The following is an 18649-nucleotide window of genomic DNA, read 5'->3' on the forward strand; positions in this document are numbered from 1 at the left end:
CGCTACTGCTGCGATACCCGCCCCTCCACGAAGAGTCCTTTCATATGCTAACAAGGAAGCAGCGAATTCAATTGAGAAACGCATCGTTAATTTTTATGAAGAAGAAGTACGCGGAGACTACACGAACAATGTGTATTGGACGCTATCTTTACTGGTTATCAATTTTTTTTTTCAGCCTCAAATTTATTTCGGCGAGAGCATTGTTCTCCTCTGCTGTTCGTTTTGCGCAATAATTGGTACGAAGGTTGCGAGGACCTCCCTCGAGGTGGAAATTTACAAATAGGTTATACGAATCGTTCACTGCACAAATCAATCGACTACACTTTTTGGAAAATCTTAAGTCTAAATCTTTAAGTGTCAAAGCACTTGGTATAGCCATAACTTTTTATATCTGAAAGTAAAAACAAGTTGAAAATGCGGAATAGGCGTTTTGCGATGGACTTCCGTCTTCGAGGAGAACAATTTCGAAAATCTATCAGGTACACATACACTTGACAGTGCAATTAGTGTAGCGTGCATTATCACGGATCATATCTCGTTTGTTTCCGTCTAAAAGTTACATCAATGTCAGACTAATATTAACATGGAATTGAAGTGTAGAAGAAGTAAAGAATACAATTTTACAATGCATATACGGTTTACAGGTAATTAAATTTTCAAGAGGACACTTGCATAACAACATACGTTTAATAATTTTAATATCGACAAATGTTCTAGCTTGACACAAATTTAATTGTTCATCGAATAACGTTCTGTACATTATATGTGGCGTTTATTGCACAAATCGATTAACTCCAAAAAACAAAAAGTTGAGAAATGGTCTCTGAAATAAATTATTTATTATTCAATGGCCAACAAAATTTTGCCGTTCGATGGTGTTAATCTTTACCAAGTGCTTTGACTAAAAAATTTAAGATTTTTCAAAAAGTGGAGTTAATCGATTTGTGCAGTGAACAATAACATACGATGTATATTTGCTTCGTGAAATACATGCTCGTATGAGATACAATTTTTTCTGCTAATTTCATTCTGCTTCCTACAATTAACTGGACTCATCAGACGAACACAGATGCAATCGCTACCCTGTTCATGAATTACGCGAATACATAAGACATATTCTCCCCTTCAACTTCTATAAAACAGTGGCGGGGCACGAAGGAGGCAGACGCAGGGTACTGTGGCGACTATATAGTCTCAACGTGATCCGTCTGGTTGCATACTTATACACACCACCGGATAGAACAAGCTCCTGTCACGTGGCTTTTTACAAGACTTCAGAGGATCGTGATTCGAGTATCGTTTTTTCGAGGATCGTATCGGGGCCATCTGTCATCTCGACTGACCAAGGATATCGAATTTTTGGTAGTGCGTGGACATCATGAAAATTCTCGTGAGTTTCCTTGCTTTCATTTTTTGTTAACATCTCAATGTAATGGAAATAATAACATAATAACTTCGAATGGTAAAGCGTTCGACGACTGATTTAATTTTGCATTCGCGCAAGCTCTAACTTAAAAATTTTCCAAAAACACGCCTCTTCGCGTTTATCAGTTTTTTTTCTTAATTCTGTCAAAGATACAACAGAACGAGGTAATTAAAACACGATTACAAAGTAACGAGTTATTCAATCACTGCTAACAACGTAATACGATTTCTGAAATTGATTAGATAAGTCCACTTAAATTCAAATTATTCTTGAATACACGTTACGTTCGAAGGAGGCACGTTTCAAAATGAAATTAATATGTACATGCTCTCCGACTTGCAATCATTTTGTCGAACAATGAGATTCCACTGACGTATATAAATTGACTGATTAATAGTGGAGATAAAGTGGCCAAAGTGGGGGATGCGATGTATCAATTGCATATAATTAGTCATAAGTAATGTATCTGCCTGCCCACTTGTGACCCATCTATCGGCCCTTCTGTATGACTAATACGTGCGTTAAAGCAAGCGCGCAATACTATTCGCGATACTATCCGTGAACGTTAAAATGGCTTCAAAGGTATCGATTCACGGCGAATACAGTGATCGTTTTATCGCGTAACAAAATTTGTCATACTTTTATTGAAATTAATATGTTTTATATTGGTCGTTTTATTTCTTTACATTTAAAAAATTCTATTTTTAACGTAGCAACGAATAACAACGATAATAATTTGTTTTCGTTTTATAGATACTTTTGTTTGGATTCACGGCGATGGCATACGCACAAGTCAATAGATACGTGTACAATCCTGATTATTATGGCCGACGTTTCGCCATATTGCGACAATCGCAAGACTCTTCTCCGGATGGATCGTACTCCTACAGGTGAGATCGTCCTTCTACAACGTCCTGAACGTCGACAGAACGATAAGCGACGTCGAGGTACGTTTCCGCAAACGCGATCTCGACACGCTCGAAGTATCTCGTTTATACTCGGTTCTGAAAACACATCAGCGTGTCTGCGCACGTCACCTTTCCATCTGTTAAACTATCGACTACTTCATTTCTCGAAGAGCACTGTCAAATTCCAAGTACACTTGCACGTGTTCTTCCTTCTAACCAACCTACACATTACGTTTATTATGCAAATCCGCGAGATACTGTGGCATCGTCCTTCGATGTGTTCACATTATTCTTCTATTTCACAAAAAACACATAATTGTACATTTATAATGTTCGTGCACTAAAAAGTACGACCTTCGCCAACATGCTTCCTTCGCGCGATATTAAACACGTTATTTATACTTTTGACCTCTGTGCTAAACATTTTGCTGCCTTTGCGTAAACTTCGTTGAATGATACGATACTTGTAATTAAAAAAGAAAAGGAAGAAATCTTCGTTTCGCTCGACAGAATCATCAGATAGTTCGTTTTAAGGTTTCCTCTACCTGGTTCTAGTCGGTAAAAATTCTTTTCCCGAGCACAATGTTCATTGTTCACTTTTCATATCTGTTATTCCATATTTATGACAATGCGAACCGTTCGCTGGCGTAAATAATAAATCTCGAAATAGGAACGATAGATAGAGTTCTGCACGGCTGGCCGATATTGGACACTTTCTACTGCAGTCTAGCTTCCACGGTTGTTGTTGAAATCACTTGTGAAATGTATAACATAAAATCAGTGGAATTGTGCAAATTTGTACCATACGTTAACCTCGACTCTTCAAATTTATTTATATTAAAATTTTTCAGAGAGTGGAGTTCGGCTCAATTATTTTTTCAGTGCCTTCAATATCAATACTTTCATTTTATTTCTCTCGACAAAGGCAGAGTTTATTAAAACATTACTGTAAAACATAAAAATCACTTTTTCGTAGACAAATTTGACCGTCTTTTAACTAGCTAGAATCAATTGAAACAGTTAATGCTGTACTACCACTAACGTCGACGACTACTAGCACAAGTAGAAATAGCGAGTAATAGACAGACACAAAATCAGACCAAAGAACACGTGTTCGCGCCGTCATTATCGATTGGTCCAATACCAGCAATGCTTCCTCGAAACGGATATCCAACAATTTTCAACAAGATCGCGAACCACTGACTACCCCTTGTTAATTAAGTGTAAACCTGATCACTTTTTTGCCCATAAAACGACTCTAGCTTCCACCGTGAAATTTTGAATGAAAGTTGTCGAAGTCGAGGAGGATAAAGATGCTAATTGAATCGTTAAAAGTTGAATTACATACCATGCATATGCATGGGACGATTAGTTTACTCGCTATAGCGCCCAGGAACACCCGATCAAAGATGAGTGTACAGACACGCGAGGTGTGCTAAAGGAAGAAGCGAGAAGGGAACGGAATAGGAGGAAGAGGAGGGAGATGCGCAGGATACTCAGCTGTGAAAAGATATCTAATTAGCTTTGATGTTAATCATTCGTGTTAGACGGCTGCGCAGTTAGCAATAACACATTACACAATAGAATAATTACAATCGACCTACCTACCTACCTACATACTGTCTACTGCACTTTGAGGTCGGAGGCTAGAGCCCCTCCTATGACATTTGTCGTTCAGCGAATCGGACAAGCTCCACCTCGCAGCATCGTCGAAAGTGGCGCCTGTGTCAAACGGATCGACGATTCTCAGCCGATCGTGAATTTTTCACGGGCGAGTCGCCGCGCCATTTTCCACGATAATGAATGACTCTTATAAAGGTGTTGTGGGCGACTAACCGATGACCTTATTGTGTGCACGATATGACGATAAAATGTAATATGCATCGGTGCGGCTCGTTCGGGTAGTGTGCTATTAGTAGTCGTTAACTGTTGCACGATTTCAGCGATGGAATTTCTTGAACGTGTAGCGCACTGACGAGCAACATTTCAAATTTGACGTGCCCGATTAGTAAACGACGCGTAGCGTAGGTTTGCCTTCGTTGCTACGTGACATTTTATTACGAAGTTTACAGAAATCATTTTAATCTTTTTTTTTTTCGAGGAAGCAATGACGTTTTCGGACGATAAAGTTTGAGAATGACGTGTCTAAAGGTTTCTCTTCGTTTCAGTTACGATACGGAAAACGGCATATCAGTGGCGGAACAAGGCTCACCGAAATATGCCGGCCCAAACCAAATCGAAGCTGTACGGGGACAATTTAGTTACACTGCCCCGGATGGCACACCGATTTTGGTAACGTACACCGCTGACGAAAATGGCTTTCAAGCTAGCGGTGCCCATCTGCCAACGCCACCACCGATACCAGTAGCGATACAACGTGCTCTGGCGCATAATGCAGCCCACCCCGAAGAGGAAGAGCCTTACAGAAGATATTAAAGGACAGTCTCGGATACTCGCGCCGAGACAGATTTAAGCAGTACAACATAGACCAATGGAAAACTTTTAAAAACCTTGATACCTTTAAAGAATGTTCGAGTCGTCTTTTGATAGATTATTTTAGATTATGTGAAAAGTCAACTGTGCCCACGAATATGCTTTGAAAATTGTAGAACAATAACGAGAATACAGCTGGAATCAAAGAAACAAATTTACTTTGAGTAACTTTTAAGTTCGTGCTTTCGCAGTAGAACTATAAGTGGTACTCGTATAACAATGAAACTAGAGAAATTGAGAAACATGTAGTCGTTGATATTAAAAAATAAGGACTATTATGGTAATACGATTGCTTTATTTATTTTTGTATTTCTGTTCTCGCGATCAAGCAGAAGTAGTTAGAAAGAATAGTTAGTTAGATCTAATTCAAGTTGATACGAACCTCAAAGAAACCGATTGGTGCCAAATGTCAAACTGTTAAATTACTGTTCTCTATGTTGTACTGTCAGTTAATTTATTGACCAATGACTGGACCAATCTTGAAATCCTGCTACAAAGACTACGATATAGTGCTTTGCTTCACTGATTCTAATGCGAAGCCTCTACTTTACCGACCGTGCTAGACTTATACTTTGTGTATCTTCTAATCAACTTAGTAGGTACTTTTACTTTCCTTGCAAGTACGGGAAGGAACATTTATACTTTTACTTATTTTAAAACTAAAGACAAGCATATGGAAGAGGAGAAAGTGGGAGCGAGAAAAAGAAGAAAAAATAAAGCGTGGGGTAAGAATACAGATGCATGTACATATGTCTCTGTATCACAGTTTATATCATATTATGCCTAACGTTACTAAAATGTATAATATGTATGTATAAATATATATTCATACAAATGTCATAACAATTCGTGCATTCTTCTTTTTATGCGTCAATTACGGAATAGCGAACAAACCTTAAAGAAAAATCAGTGAAGTAAAAATCATCTTGAAGTATGTATATTAAAAATTATAATCTTGTGCAATATTCGAGTAGATAAGAAATTTGACAAGTAATTTCAACCCTGTTCGACACGGTGGCCAACCTGTTTACCAAAGATCTCACTCTGAGAAAGGTCGAGTTACGTAACCATAGATGATACAGCTGTTTGAACGATAATTGTAAAGTATGTGGGGTTGTACAACCTGTCGTGCGTCGCGTTCCTGTTCATGGGAGATCAGAGCCGTCGTAAAACCTGGCGTAGTGCAGGTTTGATAAATGACAAGTTGAAACGTATGTGGACTGTCACTTGAAGAGATTCTGTACGATCTCAGCTACAACACTTAAGTGTCTACGCATAAATACTTGCATGGTATAATGATTAGACAACCATGTCTTAATATTTCCTAAAACTATCGCAACGCGCACTTTTTCTTTCTCTTTTCCCAGGGAGCCTCGCCTATACGAATCGTGCAATATTTTATCGATACTGTAAAACGAAAATGATACAGGGGTGTTTCATTCTTCTGTCGTAGAGTGTACTTATAGTCAGGTGTACTATTCTTCGTCAAGATTCGGTACAGTCCGCGGTGAAAGCAATATGCAAGTCACTACAACTGTCGTTGCATTTCACGTCTGCCGACTCTTGTTAGCCCTCGTCCATTGCATCTTCTTGCAAACCGCTCGAGTGTGAGTATATTCTCGTGTTTAGAATTTTAATTGTTATTAGAAAACGCGTGTCGGAACGATGTATTCTATAAAATGTCATCATTCGACCTCCAGTTTAACCCCGTCAAGTTTCATCGATGATCGAAGTCCCCCGGGGGAAGTAGCGAGGTCTCGTTGTCAGTAGAAAGTGAACGTAAAAAGGACCGCTGTATGGTACCAAGTTATGCGGTTTTAATGGGTGCGAGATTTTCGGAAGAATAACCGAAGTGCCAATCGGATTAATGCTAATGGTAATCGTAATATCACGTTAAAGGTGAGTCAGTGAAAGCAACTCATCGGTTTCTTGTCCATTGCACAACGACCGACCCATCGCCCGATCCGCACGAATGTAGGTAAAAGGATTTCAACGCATCCCACGCATCATCTCACTGACCTTATAATTTATAAATAAAATTTGTCACTTCGTTAAAATCGACACCAACCGACGCGCGAGACCGCAACTATAAAAATTAATTCGATCCCTCTGAGCTCGTCCTTGGAATCAACGATTCGTGAATTTTATGATTAACGAAGTATGCTTACTGAACAAAAAATGTAAAAAATTAACACATGTTGTTCGACATTAGTTTCACCCTATGAAAAATAAAATTGTACGAATCTGTCTGTTTCAGTACAAACTTATGTTTTCGAATAATTGATTTCAACTCGCTACGAAATAATTCAACATGTCGATCGATCGCTGGATTTGAATACGACGAGACGAATTCCTTTCAACGTTCGTCACGTATAACAAGAGAAGGAGGGTGGAGCACGATCGAAGAAATCATCCGCCTGCCAGTTACATATTGTAGATTCTGTATGAAAGGTAGAAACTGAAGCATCTTCGCCGTTGCAACATCATTAGTGAACGGTAAACGATTCTTCACCCCTAGGTTAACGCCGACTGACCAGTGTACCTCCTCCTGAATCAATACCCTGGGTAAGAGGAACGCGTGACAGCCTGTTAGCCCACTAATACAGGGAGAAACAATCGGGGCCGGAGAGCTGATCGCACAAGGAGCGCCTTTAACCTTCCAAAACGTCTAACCTAGACGCTTCCGACCTCTGTGCGTTGATTCACACGAACCGTTATGAAATAACAATGTGCTCGGTGATGTGATCCATCCCATCCAGCAGCCGATGGAATAATAAATTTATGCATACCTACCTTGCATATTCGCGCTCGTCCGCTGGCATTCGTGCATTCTGTGATAGTACGAACGAACTTTTTGGAAGTGTTTTTATAAATAACATTTAAAGCGTTGCAGTAATTTTCCTCCCCTTTGGATTACATCGAGGATTTACCCTTTTCTCCAGTCGGATTCCAAAGGATCGTCCTTTGCGTCAAAGGACCGACTTAATACCTGATATTGAATTAGACTGCTCGTGTTGTCCACATTTTTTTAAATTAAAAAGTACTCGTACCGATCCTCTTGGATCGTAACACGCCCCTCTAGGGGTTGCGGCTGCTGCTTGGGTGAACATTGTTTCATAGCGTTACGTGATTCTGTCTCATCGCCTTGTTTCACCCCCACCACTCGCTCAATTACGCTTAGGTCACTCCTTCAGGGATCTTTTCTAAGCGTCGAACTGTGGAACCTACGCGTGTTTCTCGCGGTGAGTGCGTATTCGTGCCGCCACACCCTCGGCTGCCCAAGATATGAGAAGACAACTTTTTTAATAACCGCTTACGTCGCGAACACGAAGCCTCGGATTAAAAAAATGATGCAGGACTTTCACGCTGTGAATCCGAAAAGATATCCTGGCCAATGCATTTCAAATGAACCTTAGCCAGCTGTAAAAATTGTTCGAATAATAAATACATTGATATTTTGTTTAAATTTAATTTAGAAAATCAGGCTCTTAAGGGTTAAAGAATTTAACCTCTTCGAGAATGCTGGCCTATGCGTATACTTTTATCAGAAATTTATTTCGCGAGATTTTCTATTTCGAATTCATCGTAATACTTCAGTTTTCCAAACAGGTGAACGGCGGTCCTGATTTCGATCGTAGATCGCGTCTGAAATGAAAAATTCGAAGAATAACTCGATGGAATTTCGAGAAATGTATCAGACCGTGAAGGAATGAAAACACCATGGGAGATTCTCCACGAGGTACTTACCGTATCAGCCGGTATTTACACAATTTCATGCTCAATTACAAACGCCGGCTAGATTAGGTAACACACGGCGCAGATAATCCGATTAGATAAATACCGTCTACCATTCTCGCACTCCGACGTGTCAACGATGTAACCATACGCGTTCTCGTTTGTCACAGTTTGTCGCTTTTACTAATATCGTCGAGGCGATAATCTCGATTCCGGTCGAATAGAAATTTTGTAACGATACCTCGATTGCGCAACCTTGATTTTGAAACGTGGTTTTTCAAGCGTCAAAAGTGTTCCATTCACGAAATTTTTCGAGAAAGTTCACCCAAGACGATTCTAGATCTCGCGATGTGGCATCCAGATAGCAAGCATTACTTGGATCTAGTTTGACCTTTCTCGTTTTATTAACCACGTCAGCTCAAGTATGCCCCATCATCTCAGCAACGCTTCGACTCTCATAAAGAAACGGATAGAGCGCATACCTTCGGGATCCTCCCAGATGAGCAACGAACCTAGAAATTATGCAAACTGATCGGTTGCACAGTTCTGAATCCGGTTGAACATTGCCTTCCGAATTGCGTTCGCGGCACTGTACAGATTTCGTTCGACGTTTGACCTTATCTCTGTTACCAGGAAAAATTACGCGGTGCTATCCACGTTTCAGTTTCACGTCAAAGTGAAAAAGTCGTTTCGTTCCATCTAGCATAAGAAGTTCTCCACGAAGCACGTAGTTCATTAGTTCGTCGTAATAGCTACCCGTTCAACAATATTATAAAGTCTGATGTACAAATTGATACAACACTTCCTTTCTCCTACGGTAGCTTCTGCACTTTTCAACCCATGTCACAACAACAATGTTAGCATGGGAATTGGCTGTCATTATTAGTCATCGCTCGGAGGCGATAATGTTGCGTTTAAATTAAATTACAGTCTTGTTTCTTGCACGAAATATTCAAAATTAGAAAAGGTCAACGTTGAATGATACATACCTCTAGGTACGAAATTAAATCGATATCGATAAGTCTTCACACTTCCAAAAAAGGTTAGCAACTTTGTGCTGAAACGATCAAGTGAAGAAATTTATATATTTTGAAACGTTTTTAGTCAATCTTATCGTATAGGATTAGTTGAAATCAGGTACTGTGCGAATACCTTGACGCCCACTGTATATGCATTCCTTAATATCATTTCATACGTCTTACAGATTATGAATAGGTAAGTGTTGTAACGGTATTCGATTATCTCCTGTAGTTATTATTCTTATTAGTAGTGGTTCTAAATTGATAATTAAAAAATTGTATATAATTTTTCTGTATGAATCTTTAAATACATCAAAGTTGATTTAGAACCTAGCAGAGATTCGCTAGAAAGTAAGATTACAACCTTCTACGGCCTGGAATGACCTTTGGTTACAACCTCCTGAACTGGTTTCAGCAACCACTATTTGACTGGGAACTACAAAAATGAAGCGTCCCACCTAGGAAGAAGTGCTCTGAACAGCTTACGATGCCGTTACGTTTCCATTTCAAATGTATACGAATTACTACAGGGTGTGAAGATTTAAAAAAAAATATTTAAAAAAACTCGAATAAAATAATTAGTCAACGGCACTTTCGTTTGTCACCGTTATTCAGAACTATAGGATATATTAAAAACATTCTTTATTAGCTATTTTATCGATCTACTTGTAACAGATCGTAACTGAAGTTGTAACACATGGTGGAAGAGTGTATTACGCGTGTTTCAGTGGAATCGACTCATGATAGAACTAATTGCTACCGACTTGCTTGTCGTCGGATGATACATGCACCAATGCCAATATATTAATGTTACAATGTAAGGTTCCTCGTGAACAGGGTTGAGGTGGGGCAACGATACGAGGGCGACCAGGTGTTCTGAAGAGAGTGGCTAAATGCATGAACAAGGAGAACGGAAAGGGAAAATCTTGTTGCGCCTCTTCATATAAATGCCGGCAGTACTTGCACATGGTATTGCGGATTCGGTCTTCTCCAAATCGACATCACGACACAGAAACGGTCATCATGCAGCATTTAGTGAGTGATCGCTGTACACGCTCGTCAGCGTTCCCCAGTGACGTGAAATTGAAGTGAAATTTATTAGCGCAATTCGCTATTTATCTGAATTAGATCTGGCAATATTTCAAACGTGCAGAAATGCAAGTTTTTAAGTATCCAGTTTACAAACTGTTAGCGAGAAACTAAAAGACCCTCGTGGTTCGCAGTCAGTGAGCATTTATTTGAATTTTTCAATTCAACAAAGATATATTTCCAGGTTTTCGTGAAAGGGGATTAAAATGGTCGAAAAAGTGAATAAATGCTCATTGTCTATATAATCGAAGTTCGAGTCACGTTAGAGTTTATTTTCTGATTTCAGTTTCTCGTGTTTGCTTTGTTCTGCTGCGCTGCAGGACAATTCGGATCGTATCGAGGTTTCCCGAATCAAAATGCGTACAGGCCCACGCCCGCACCGGCTTATCAGCAGCCCCAATACACTCCACAATACAAGTACTTAATTGTATTTCGGTCTATCACTGTCTTCGTTACCTTGTGCTACCGAACTACAACTGTATTGACTTAAAGTTCACTTAAAGTTCTAAACAAACATACGCAATTTTGTTACAGTTCTCCTGGCAGGTTTATAGCTATTCGTAGCCAACAGAAAGACACTTATCCGGATGGAACCTATACTTTTAGCTACGATACCGACAATGGAATCTCGGTCTCCGAAAGTGGCCGTCCTCAAGGTACTGGACAGGGCCAAGCCGAGGTAATAATTACGATCGTGCCACTGTTTTTGTCTTTTTAACGATATGTAACACTTAACCTTCCTCTCCGCGGTCGGGTCAAAAGCGACCGACGTACTATAGTTCCATCGTTAGGTTTTTGCAACTGTGAAGACTGAATTCAATAAGACCGAAATCACCCAAAGGTTATAAATAGAAATTAATTTGGTTTTAAAAAAGAAATTTTTTTAGTGAGTAATATCCCTATTTGTACGTTTTTAGGTGGCAAGGTTAGATCCGATCCATCGTAGGAGAGGAGGGTTAATATTGCATTGGAAAAGAGAAAGAAAAATGTTAAAAATCTCTAATTCGGTATGCGCCTCTTTTCCAGGTCGTCCAAGGCAGATTCTCGTACAACGCGCCAGATGGTACTCCTATAACCGTGGAATACACGGCCGACGAAAATGGTTTTCATCCTCAAGGTGCTCACCTGCCAACTCCACCGCCAATTCCAGAGGCTATCAGAAGAGCCCTTGCCGCCAATCCGCCAGGACCCGATGACGATTACAGACAACCGTACAATTCCAACCCTTACCGAAGATATTAGGCGAAATCTACCGACCAAATGATCGCTAAAACAATCCGAGACTCGAATCGTTATTGCCTTGTAACCCGCCGCGATGTTTGTACAATGTACATACAACGGGGAATAACAGAGACGTCAATTTTCACTGTGTAACAGTCATTATACGATAATACGAATAAATTCTCCTATTTGTTTACACATTTAAGCGTTATCTCTTCGCACCCTGCAAACCTCTTCGGTCCTCGATCTCTTTCCAGTTATTTGGGGTTCGAAAAATATTTATTCTTTATCTTGATTAAAACAGAAAGGGGTTTGGGCCAAAGTGAAACGATAGCGAGGAATAATGTTCTTCGAAGATTGGCGTATTATTACGGCTTCCAAAGTAAACTACTATGATTTTTCAAGTTTTCCCAAATATCATGCTTTTTGATACAATAAGATCTATCAGTAAATAATAAAATAGCGTGGAATGAAAATGAATACTATAATAGAGTAGATAGAAGATACCTATGCCAATAGGAGATGCTTAAATAGTATGTAATTTCTTGAATCGTGTGATTTGCACCAATTACGAGTCAAGTTTTTTTATTTCACAAAGAGTAAGTAATTACTTGAATTATATGCTTCGTATCAATTGAGACTTATAATTTATGAGCCAAGTTTTGATTGCACAAAGAGGTAAGGAAACACGCGCAGAATGCCATTTTCTTCTCATCGATGCTTCTTCTTCATACATATACATACATTTAGTACTAAGCGGTATATAGGCCACAATGGTATACGGAGTGAATGATAAGGTAACGTACGAACTCTTACCATAATACTACGTTGGAACGTGCTGGGTTGAACTTCAGTTGCACGTTGCACCACGCCTCTGGTTGCACGTAAGAATCGCGGTAAACGAACAGGGATGGGACGGGATGAATACGAGTGAAAGTGTACTATTGGATCTTTCATTATCTTACATTTTTCTTCGGATCATCTTGGTCAAGGACTATCTAACATGAAGAGTGCAATTTAGGCAGTCTCTGCACTTCCTTTGAAAGGTTCGTTCACTTATAAGTGAATATAGATTAAACGTGGCATACAAAGTACGCATTTTACCTAGACGAACACTTCGAATAACGTATACAAAATTAACAACGTTTTATCCATTATACCTTGCATAAAAATTGCAACTTCAATGAAAAAATAAAATCTTTTGCAAGGATAAAATAAAAGTTTCCGAAAGTAGTTATTCAGTTGAATATTCTGTTGTAGTTCTAGTATTGTGTGTTCTATTGTATACTCGAATAAAATTTTGTCTAGCGAGTATTGATTAATAATAGCGATGAATATAAACACGAATTTTATTATTTCTGGCCAGAAGCATAACACGGGTTACATGTATAAATTTTAAATAGTATTTTGTAATACAACACTTTCAATTTAATTATTATAAATATTAATTTAAATTGAGAATAAAAAATACTAACAATCTCATCGACTGTACTATAAGCCAACTACTTTACCGATAAATAATACTACTCTGTAGTTCATGATTCGAACGTAGATGTCGGTAACGAACGTTGCGATTTTGCTAGTAATCTAAGGGTATTATAACCTTAAAATTGACTTATGCCATCTTTATTCGTCGAGTGACTGAAACTGGTTTTTCTAAACGTCTAAGAAAGTTTAATATATATCAAAATGCCTGATCACTTAGGAGATGATATGCGTAAAGTGAAGAATGATGAAGAAAAGGAAGAAAAAGAAATAAAATGTAAGTTCGCTATGTATGAATCTCTCGTTCTTTTGTCAATGATTTTACATGGTATATTACATATTTATGGTACTTTTAGCTCTGGATGAAGGAGATATCGCTCTGCTGAAAACCTATGTAAGTAAACTTTCGTAATACAAAAAGAAGAAAACATCAATGAATTCCTTTCTATGTAGGGCCAAGGACAATATACGAAAAGCATAAAAACTGTCGAAGAAGATATTCAAACTATAATAAAACGGGTTAACGAATTAACAGGAATCAAAGAGTCAGATACTGGTTTAGCACCACCTGCTCTTTGGGATCTGGCTGCAGATAAACAAACTTTGCAAAATGAGCAACCGTTGCAGGTTGCACGTTGTACAAAAATAATCAATGCAGACTCAGATGATCCTAAATATATTATAAATGTAAAGCAATTTGCAAAGTTTGTAGTTGATTTAGCAGAGTCGGTTGCTCCAACCGATATCGAAGAAGGCATGCGTGTGGGAGTAGATCGTAATAAATACCAAATTCATATTCCACTGCCACCTAAAATTGATCCGACCGTAACTATGATGCAAGTCGAGGAGAAGCCTGACGTGACGTACAGCGACGTCGGCGGTTGTAAGGAACAAATCGAGAAATTAAGAGAAGTTGTTGAAACTCCTCTGTTACATGTTAGTATTTTTCAATTGCTAAATTCTCTTTTAATTACACGCATTCTTATATATGAGAAATATCCTAATTAATTAATTACAGCCAGAAAAATTTGTTAATCTGGGAATCGAACCGCCTAAGGGAGTATTGTTGTTTGGTCCGCCAGGAACGGGTAAAACTTTGTGCGCTAGGGCTGTAGCTAATAGAACGGATGCTTGTTTTATACGCGTCATTGGTTCTGAGTTGGTTCAAAAATATGTTGGCGAGGGTGCTCGTATGGTACGAGAATTGTTTGAAATGGCGCGTAGTAAAAAAGCATGCTTGATATTCTTTGATGAAATTGATGCTATTGGAGGAGCTCGATTTGATGATGGCGCGGGCGGTGATAACGAAGTACAGCGTACTATGTTGGAACTAATCAACCAGCTGGATGGGTAAGAAATACTTTTGTTATACTTGTATACTTGATAATTAAAGAAAACTAATGTTTATGATTCTTAATGTTATAGTTTTGATCCAAGAGGTAATATCAAAGTATTAATGGCGACGAACAGGCCTGATACCTTAGATCCAGCGTTGATGCGACCAGGACGTTTGGACAGAAAAGTAGAATTTGGATTACCAGACTTGGAAGGCCGAACGCACATTTTTAAAATTCACGCACGTTCGATGAGCGTCGAGAGGGACATAAGATTTGAACTTCTCGCGCGTTTGTGTCCAAATAGTACCGGAGCCGAGATTCGTTCCGTTTGCACCGAAGCTGGAATGTTTGCTATTCGCGCGCGTCGTAAAGTAGCGACGGAAAAAGATTTTCTAGAAGCCGTGAACAAAGTCATTAAATCTTACGCTAAATTCTCCGCAACCCCTAAATATATGACTTATAATTAAGCGCGTTATCAATTCTTCTAATTAACCTTAATACGATTATGTATGCAATAATATCGAATTGCTAGTTATCAGAATCGAAAAATGAATTGTTAATTATAATTACACAATAAATTGGAATGTGCTTTTTTTTAATACCGCATTTTTATATAAAAAGTATTTTACATATTTGTACATCATTACTGGTTTAAGAAGAAATAGAATCTGCTCGTAAGATATTACGGAATTTGAATTTCAATGGTGCATTAGGTTTATTAATCAATAAAGATAGTATCCCAAGTTTGCCTCCTTCCCAAGCGAATTGCAGTCGTCTACACATCTGTATGAAAACAAGAAACACAATTCATAGTGTACACGAATTGCTATAATACGATGCATTTAAGTCCGTTAACCTACCTGTAATAAAAGTACTTGCATATTTTGCTCTGCGAAACGTCTAGCTATACAAGAACGAGGGCCATGGCCAAATGGTAATAACACATATGGATGTACTGATTTTCCAGAAGCCATTTTGTTTTTTTCCGTATTATCCCGAAGCCATCTTTCGGGTATGAACGTGTCTGGCTCGCTAAAATATTCGGGTAGCCGACAAGTAATTTGATTTTGTGTCACAACCACAGTCTAGAAAAAGCATGTATAGTAAATACGGTAATTCTTAATTTTTGTATTTTTTTTTTTTATAGAAACTTACCCCCTTGGGTATTTCGTATCCACCAATAATGGCGTCAGTTTGTAAGATACGACCTATTCCAACAGAAATGGGATTTAATCGCAAACTTTCTTTTATAACAGCTTTGGTATACATAGCATTTCGTAAAACATTTGCTGTTACTGGTTGATTATGATCAGGTAATAATCGCATAGCTTCGGATCTGAGTTTCTCTTGTATATCTTGATTCTTTGCAAGATGGTATAACGTGAACGCAGTACTGTAGGTAGTCTAAAAGATGTTGCAGATAAATTTTTCTGTACTAGGTGCTACCAAAAAGGTATTACGCAATATTTACGTATGATATTTACAGTATCTATACCAGCAAGTAACATATCACAAGCCATACCCACGATGTCTTTAATATCCAGAGCAGGGTTTTCTAAATAAGCGTTTAGAAATGATTTATTTTTCCGAGCTTCTTTATCTTTTTTCAGGGATACCAGTTCTAGCGCAACTCTAATATAAATAATTAATATTATATAGTCTTTATTATTAACACTGTTTAAAGAAGGCTTTGCTTACGTTTCCATATACATTTGCGCTTTACGCAACTTTCGATATAAAGGCGTTTCAAAAAACCGCCATAATTGTAGCCCATTATCCAACTTTAAAATCGCATTGTTTGTCGCGTAAGCAGCTTCGATCAATTTTGAACTTCTAGAATTTTTACATCGTTCTTTTTTCGAAAAACTATCGAGCCTCGAGTCAAAAACAATTAGACTAGTTACTGAAATAGAAAATTTACATTTGACTCGAATAAAGATGTTCATGTGAGCATTTTAATACTGAAGTAGTGACAAGAATTTATAATATTTTTTAATAATCGTAAACAATTACATTCTAGGTACAAGCGCGATAAAATCGGCAGGAGATCCTCAAATTGCTCTCTGCTACATAATTCGACAAATTCTTGCACAACGTGATTTGTTTCCTCTAAATAATTCATTACATCTTGAGGTTTGCTAGTAACTTTTTGAAATTCTTTTCGCAATCTCCACCATTCTGGCCCATTGCTAAAATTCATTTTTGTATTTTGTTCACAGTTTTGTTTATCGTGTGCCGTAAATAAAAATTAAAAAAAAAAGTGTATATTACGTGGGTAATAGGCCTCCAGTACTGTAAATATCTTTTCGATCTTTTCGATATTTTAGAAGAGCTAAGTGACTTCTCCTTTCTGGATGCAGACCAGCTTCCGCTTTAAAAATCTCGGCTATGTCTTCTGGCCGATAGATCCATACGACATTCACAGTGGGTACTATTTCTTCGCGCACTATTGGCCCGAAAGACTTCAATTTTTTTAACCCACTTTCGTACAGATTCGTAAAACTATACTCGCCTATATTCCAATCAACATTCCAATGTAAGCATTTATATTTTCGATCCTTCAACACATCGATGGAAAGTATAACGTTTTCATTTGAAAAACACAAAGTAATTTCTTTGGATAGATCATTACGTTTAAGACATTACACACAGATTATAACATTACATCTATTTGCATCAAAGACGAATTATTGTGATCGCCAACAAATAGTTTTTTTCTCACCAGTTAATGGTAGATATTTGTAAAGTGTTCCAATAACGGGTAAAGATTTAGGACCGGGTACATCCTTGAAAGGTCTCGGTTGAAATTTATGTGCTGCGGTGTTGTGTGTCGGAAGGTGATCACAATAAAATCGATCACACAATTTCTTCTTAGGTATACATTGATTGTATTTGCTCGTTCTGATGTACATTGCACTTCACGATTGTTCACGCAATAAATTATTAGTAAAAGCTAGAGAATTGTATTGAATATTTTCAACAACGATCTAGAAACAAAATACATCTACGCGGCATGGATCCCAAGCGTTGTGTATTCGATCCTTCAGAGCCCTGCGAGTCCGAGCATGTTTCCCTCTCCACTGATTTCACTGCTTCTTTCTTTGCTCTCTCCGTCTCCTGTTCAGGTCAGGTATTGAAATTCAATGAGCCGCAAATCTTAGCATGAATTTGATGCGCCAGCGATAAAACATATCGTTGACGAATTCTGTTACCAGATACAATTCTTACGATTAGACAGATCCTACAGCGGGAAATCACAGTTACAATTTAAGTGTTTAACTAACCAGCGGTTATGCTTATCATAATACTACCTGATAATAATTTCAATACTATACACGATAAATGATGAAGAAATTAAAATAATACATTGGGTAGTTGTTCGAATTTTTTGAATGTTTTTCGGATGTTTGAACTAATAAAAATGACGCGAACCATAAATTGCACAAGAAACTTTGTGATACATTATTTTGTTACATCTATAATAAATTGGCTCCTCTGCTGTTTGAAAAATATCTTTTAAAATATTCTTGGCGATTTGAGCGATGACCTAACGGGTGCGTTCAGAAAAGTTACCGCTCATTGAGCCGCTCATCGAGCGGTTCTTAGTACTAGTGGCGCCATCGGTGTGAAAATAGTTCCCATCATTTTTTGAAGATGGCGCCACCATATCTATTAGTTAATTTCTTTTTTTTCATAAATTGCACAATTCTTAAGATTCTTTGCTTCATAATACAATAATATATAAGTTAATATATTAAATGTATTATTTTTATGAATAGTTATTTAATGGAACCATAATTATCGACTCTTTTTGTTAGTAGTGCCATCTTATAGAAACGGTGGAAACTATTTTCACCAAACTTGGGCATTTTCTCACCGATGGCGCCACTGTCGAAAGGGTCGATAATTGTCTTTGTGAAAAATACAAATTCAAAC

General features: G+C 38.1%; 4 protein-coding genes across 6 annotated transcripts; 3 read left to right on the forward strand and 1 right to left on the reverse strand.

Moving 5' to 3' along the window:
• Positions 1–1181: 1181 nt before the first annotated feature.
• Positions 1182–5693, forward strand: LOC128877813 (endocuticle structural glycoprotein SgAbd-1-like). The gene is made up of 3 exons (XM_054125367.1): positions 1182–1390; positions 2180–2316; positions 4503–5693. The coding sequence occupies exons 1-3, from the start codon at positions 1379–1381 to the stop codon at positions 4768–4770; spliced, it is 417 nt and encodes a 138-aa protein (XP_053981342.1). The 5' UTR covers positions 1182–1378; the 3' UTR covers positions 4771–5693.
• A 3073-nt stretch (positions 5694–8766) lies between these two features.
• On the forward strand, positions 8767–12062 carry LOC128877991 (endocuticle structural glycoprotein SgAbd-2-like). 3 transcript variants are annotated; one of them, XM_054125731.1, is made up of 6 exons: positions 8767–9557; positions 9667–9777; positions 10257–10616; positions 10957–11087; positions 11205–11349; positions 11697–12062. In XM_054125731.1, the coding sequence occupies exons 3-6, from the start codon at positions 10479–10481 to the stop codon at positions 11910–11912; spliced, it is 630 nt and encodes a 209-aa protein (XP_053981706.1). In that variant the 5' UTR covers positions 8767–9557; positions 9667–9777; positions 10257–10478; the 3' UTR covers positions 11913–12062. The 3 variants fall into 3 exon arrangements, with proteins under 3 accessions (XP_053981706.1, XP_053981704.1, XP_053981705.1); XM_054125729.1 differs by having other exon boundaries at positions 8767–9777; positions 9997–10616; XM_054125730.1 differs by having other exon boundaries at positions 8767–9777.
• Positions 12063–13471: 1409 nt separating this feature from the next.
• Positions 13472–15312, forward strand: LOC128878109 (26S proteasome regulatory subunit 7). Its single transcript, XM_054126013.1, has 5 exons — positions 13472–13653; positions 13733–13770; positions 13830–14312; positions 14395–14726; positions 14802–15312. The coding sequence occupies exons 1-5, from the start codon at positions 13581–13583 to the stop codon at positions 15178–15180; spliced, it is 1305 nt and encodes a 434-aa protein (XP_053981988.1). The 5' UTR covers positions 13472–13580; the 3' UTR covers positions 15181–15312.
• Positions 15313–15362: 50 nt separating this feature from the next.
• On the reverse strand, positions 15363–18380 carry LOC128878107 (cytochrome P450 302a1, mitochondrial). Its single transcript, XM_054126008.1, has 8 exons — positions 17436–18380; positions 16985–17225; positions 16727–16902; positions 16412–16616; positions 16198–16345; positions 15869–16117; positions 15574–15798; positions 15363–15496 (listed from the first exon to the last, which is right to left on the reverse strand). Exons 1-8 carry the CDS (start codon positions 17623–17625, stop codon positions 15365–15367), a joined length of 1566 nt encoding a protein of 521 aa, XP_053981983.1. The 5' UTR covers positions 17626–18380; the 3' UTR covers positions 15363–15364.
• Between the last annotated feature and the right edge of the window lie 269 nt (positions 18381–18649).

Source organism: Hylaeus volcanicus, chromosome 6 (genome assembly GCF_026283585.1).
Source record: "Hylaeus volcanicus isolate JK05 chromosome 6, UHH_iyHylVolc1.0_haploid, whole genome shotgun sequence".
Taxonomy (NCBI): Eukaryota; Metazoa; Arthropoda; class Insecta; order Hymenoptera; family Colletidae; genus Hylaeus; species Hylaeus volcanicus.

Bases quoted from the DNA above. Each gene is read 5' to 3' on its own strand.
- LOC128877991 (XM_054125729.1), top strand. From the start codon at position 10,479: ATGAACAAGGAGAACGGAAAGGGAAAATCTTGTTGCGCCTCTTCATAT. The intron at 10,617-10,956 runs GTGAGTGATCGC...TTCTGATTTCAG, and splicing joins CGGTCATCATGCAGCATTTA to TTTCTCGTGTTTGCTTTGTT. The intron at 11,088-11,204 runs GTACTTAATTGT...ATTTTGTTACAG, and splicing joins CAATACACTCCACAATACAA to TTCTCCTGGCAGGTTTATAG.
- LOC128878109 (XM_054126013.1), top strand. From the start codon at position 13,581: ATGCCTGATCACTTAGGAGATGATATGCGTAAAGTGAAGAATGATGAA. The intron at 13,771-13,829 runs GTAAGTAAACTT...CTTTCTATGTAG, and splicing joins TCGCTCTGCTGAAAACCTAT to GGCCAAGGACAATATACGAA. The intron at 14,727-14,801 runs GTAAGAAATACT...TTAATGTTATAG, and splicing joins CTAATCAACCAGCTGGATGG to TTTTGATCCAAGAGGTAATA.
- LOC128877813 (XM_054125367.1), top strand. The intron at 2,317-4,502 runs GTGAGATCGTCC...TCTTCGTTTCAG, and splicing joins GATGGATCGTACTCCTACAG to TTACGATACGGAAAACGGCA.
- LOC128878107 (XM_054126008.1), bottom strand. From the start codon at position 17,625: ATGTACATCAGAACGAGCAAATACAATCAATGTATACCTAAGAAGAAA. The intron at 17,226-17,435 runs GTGAGAAAAAAA...ATTGGAATATAG, and splicing joins CAAATATCTACCATTAACTG to GCGAGTATAGTTTTACGAAT. The intron at 15,497-15,573 runs GTAGGTTAACGG...GTTTTCATACAG, and splicing joins TGCAAGTACTTTTATTACAG to ATGTGTAGACGACTGCAATT.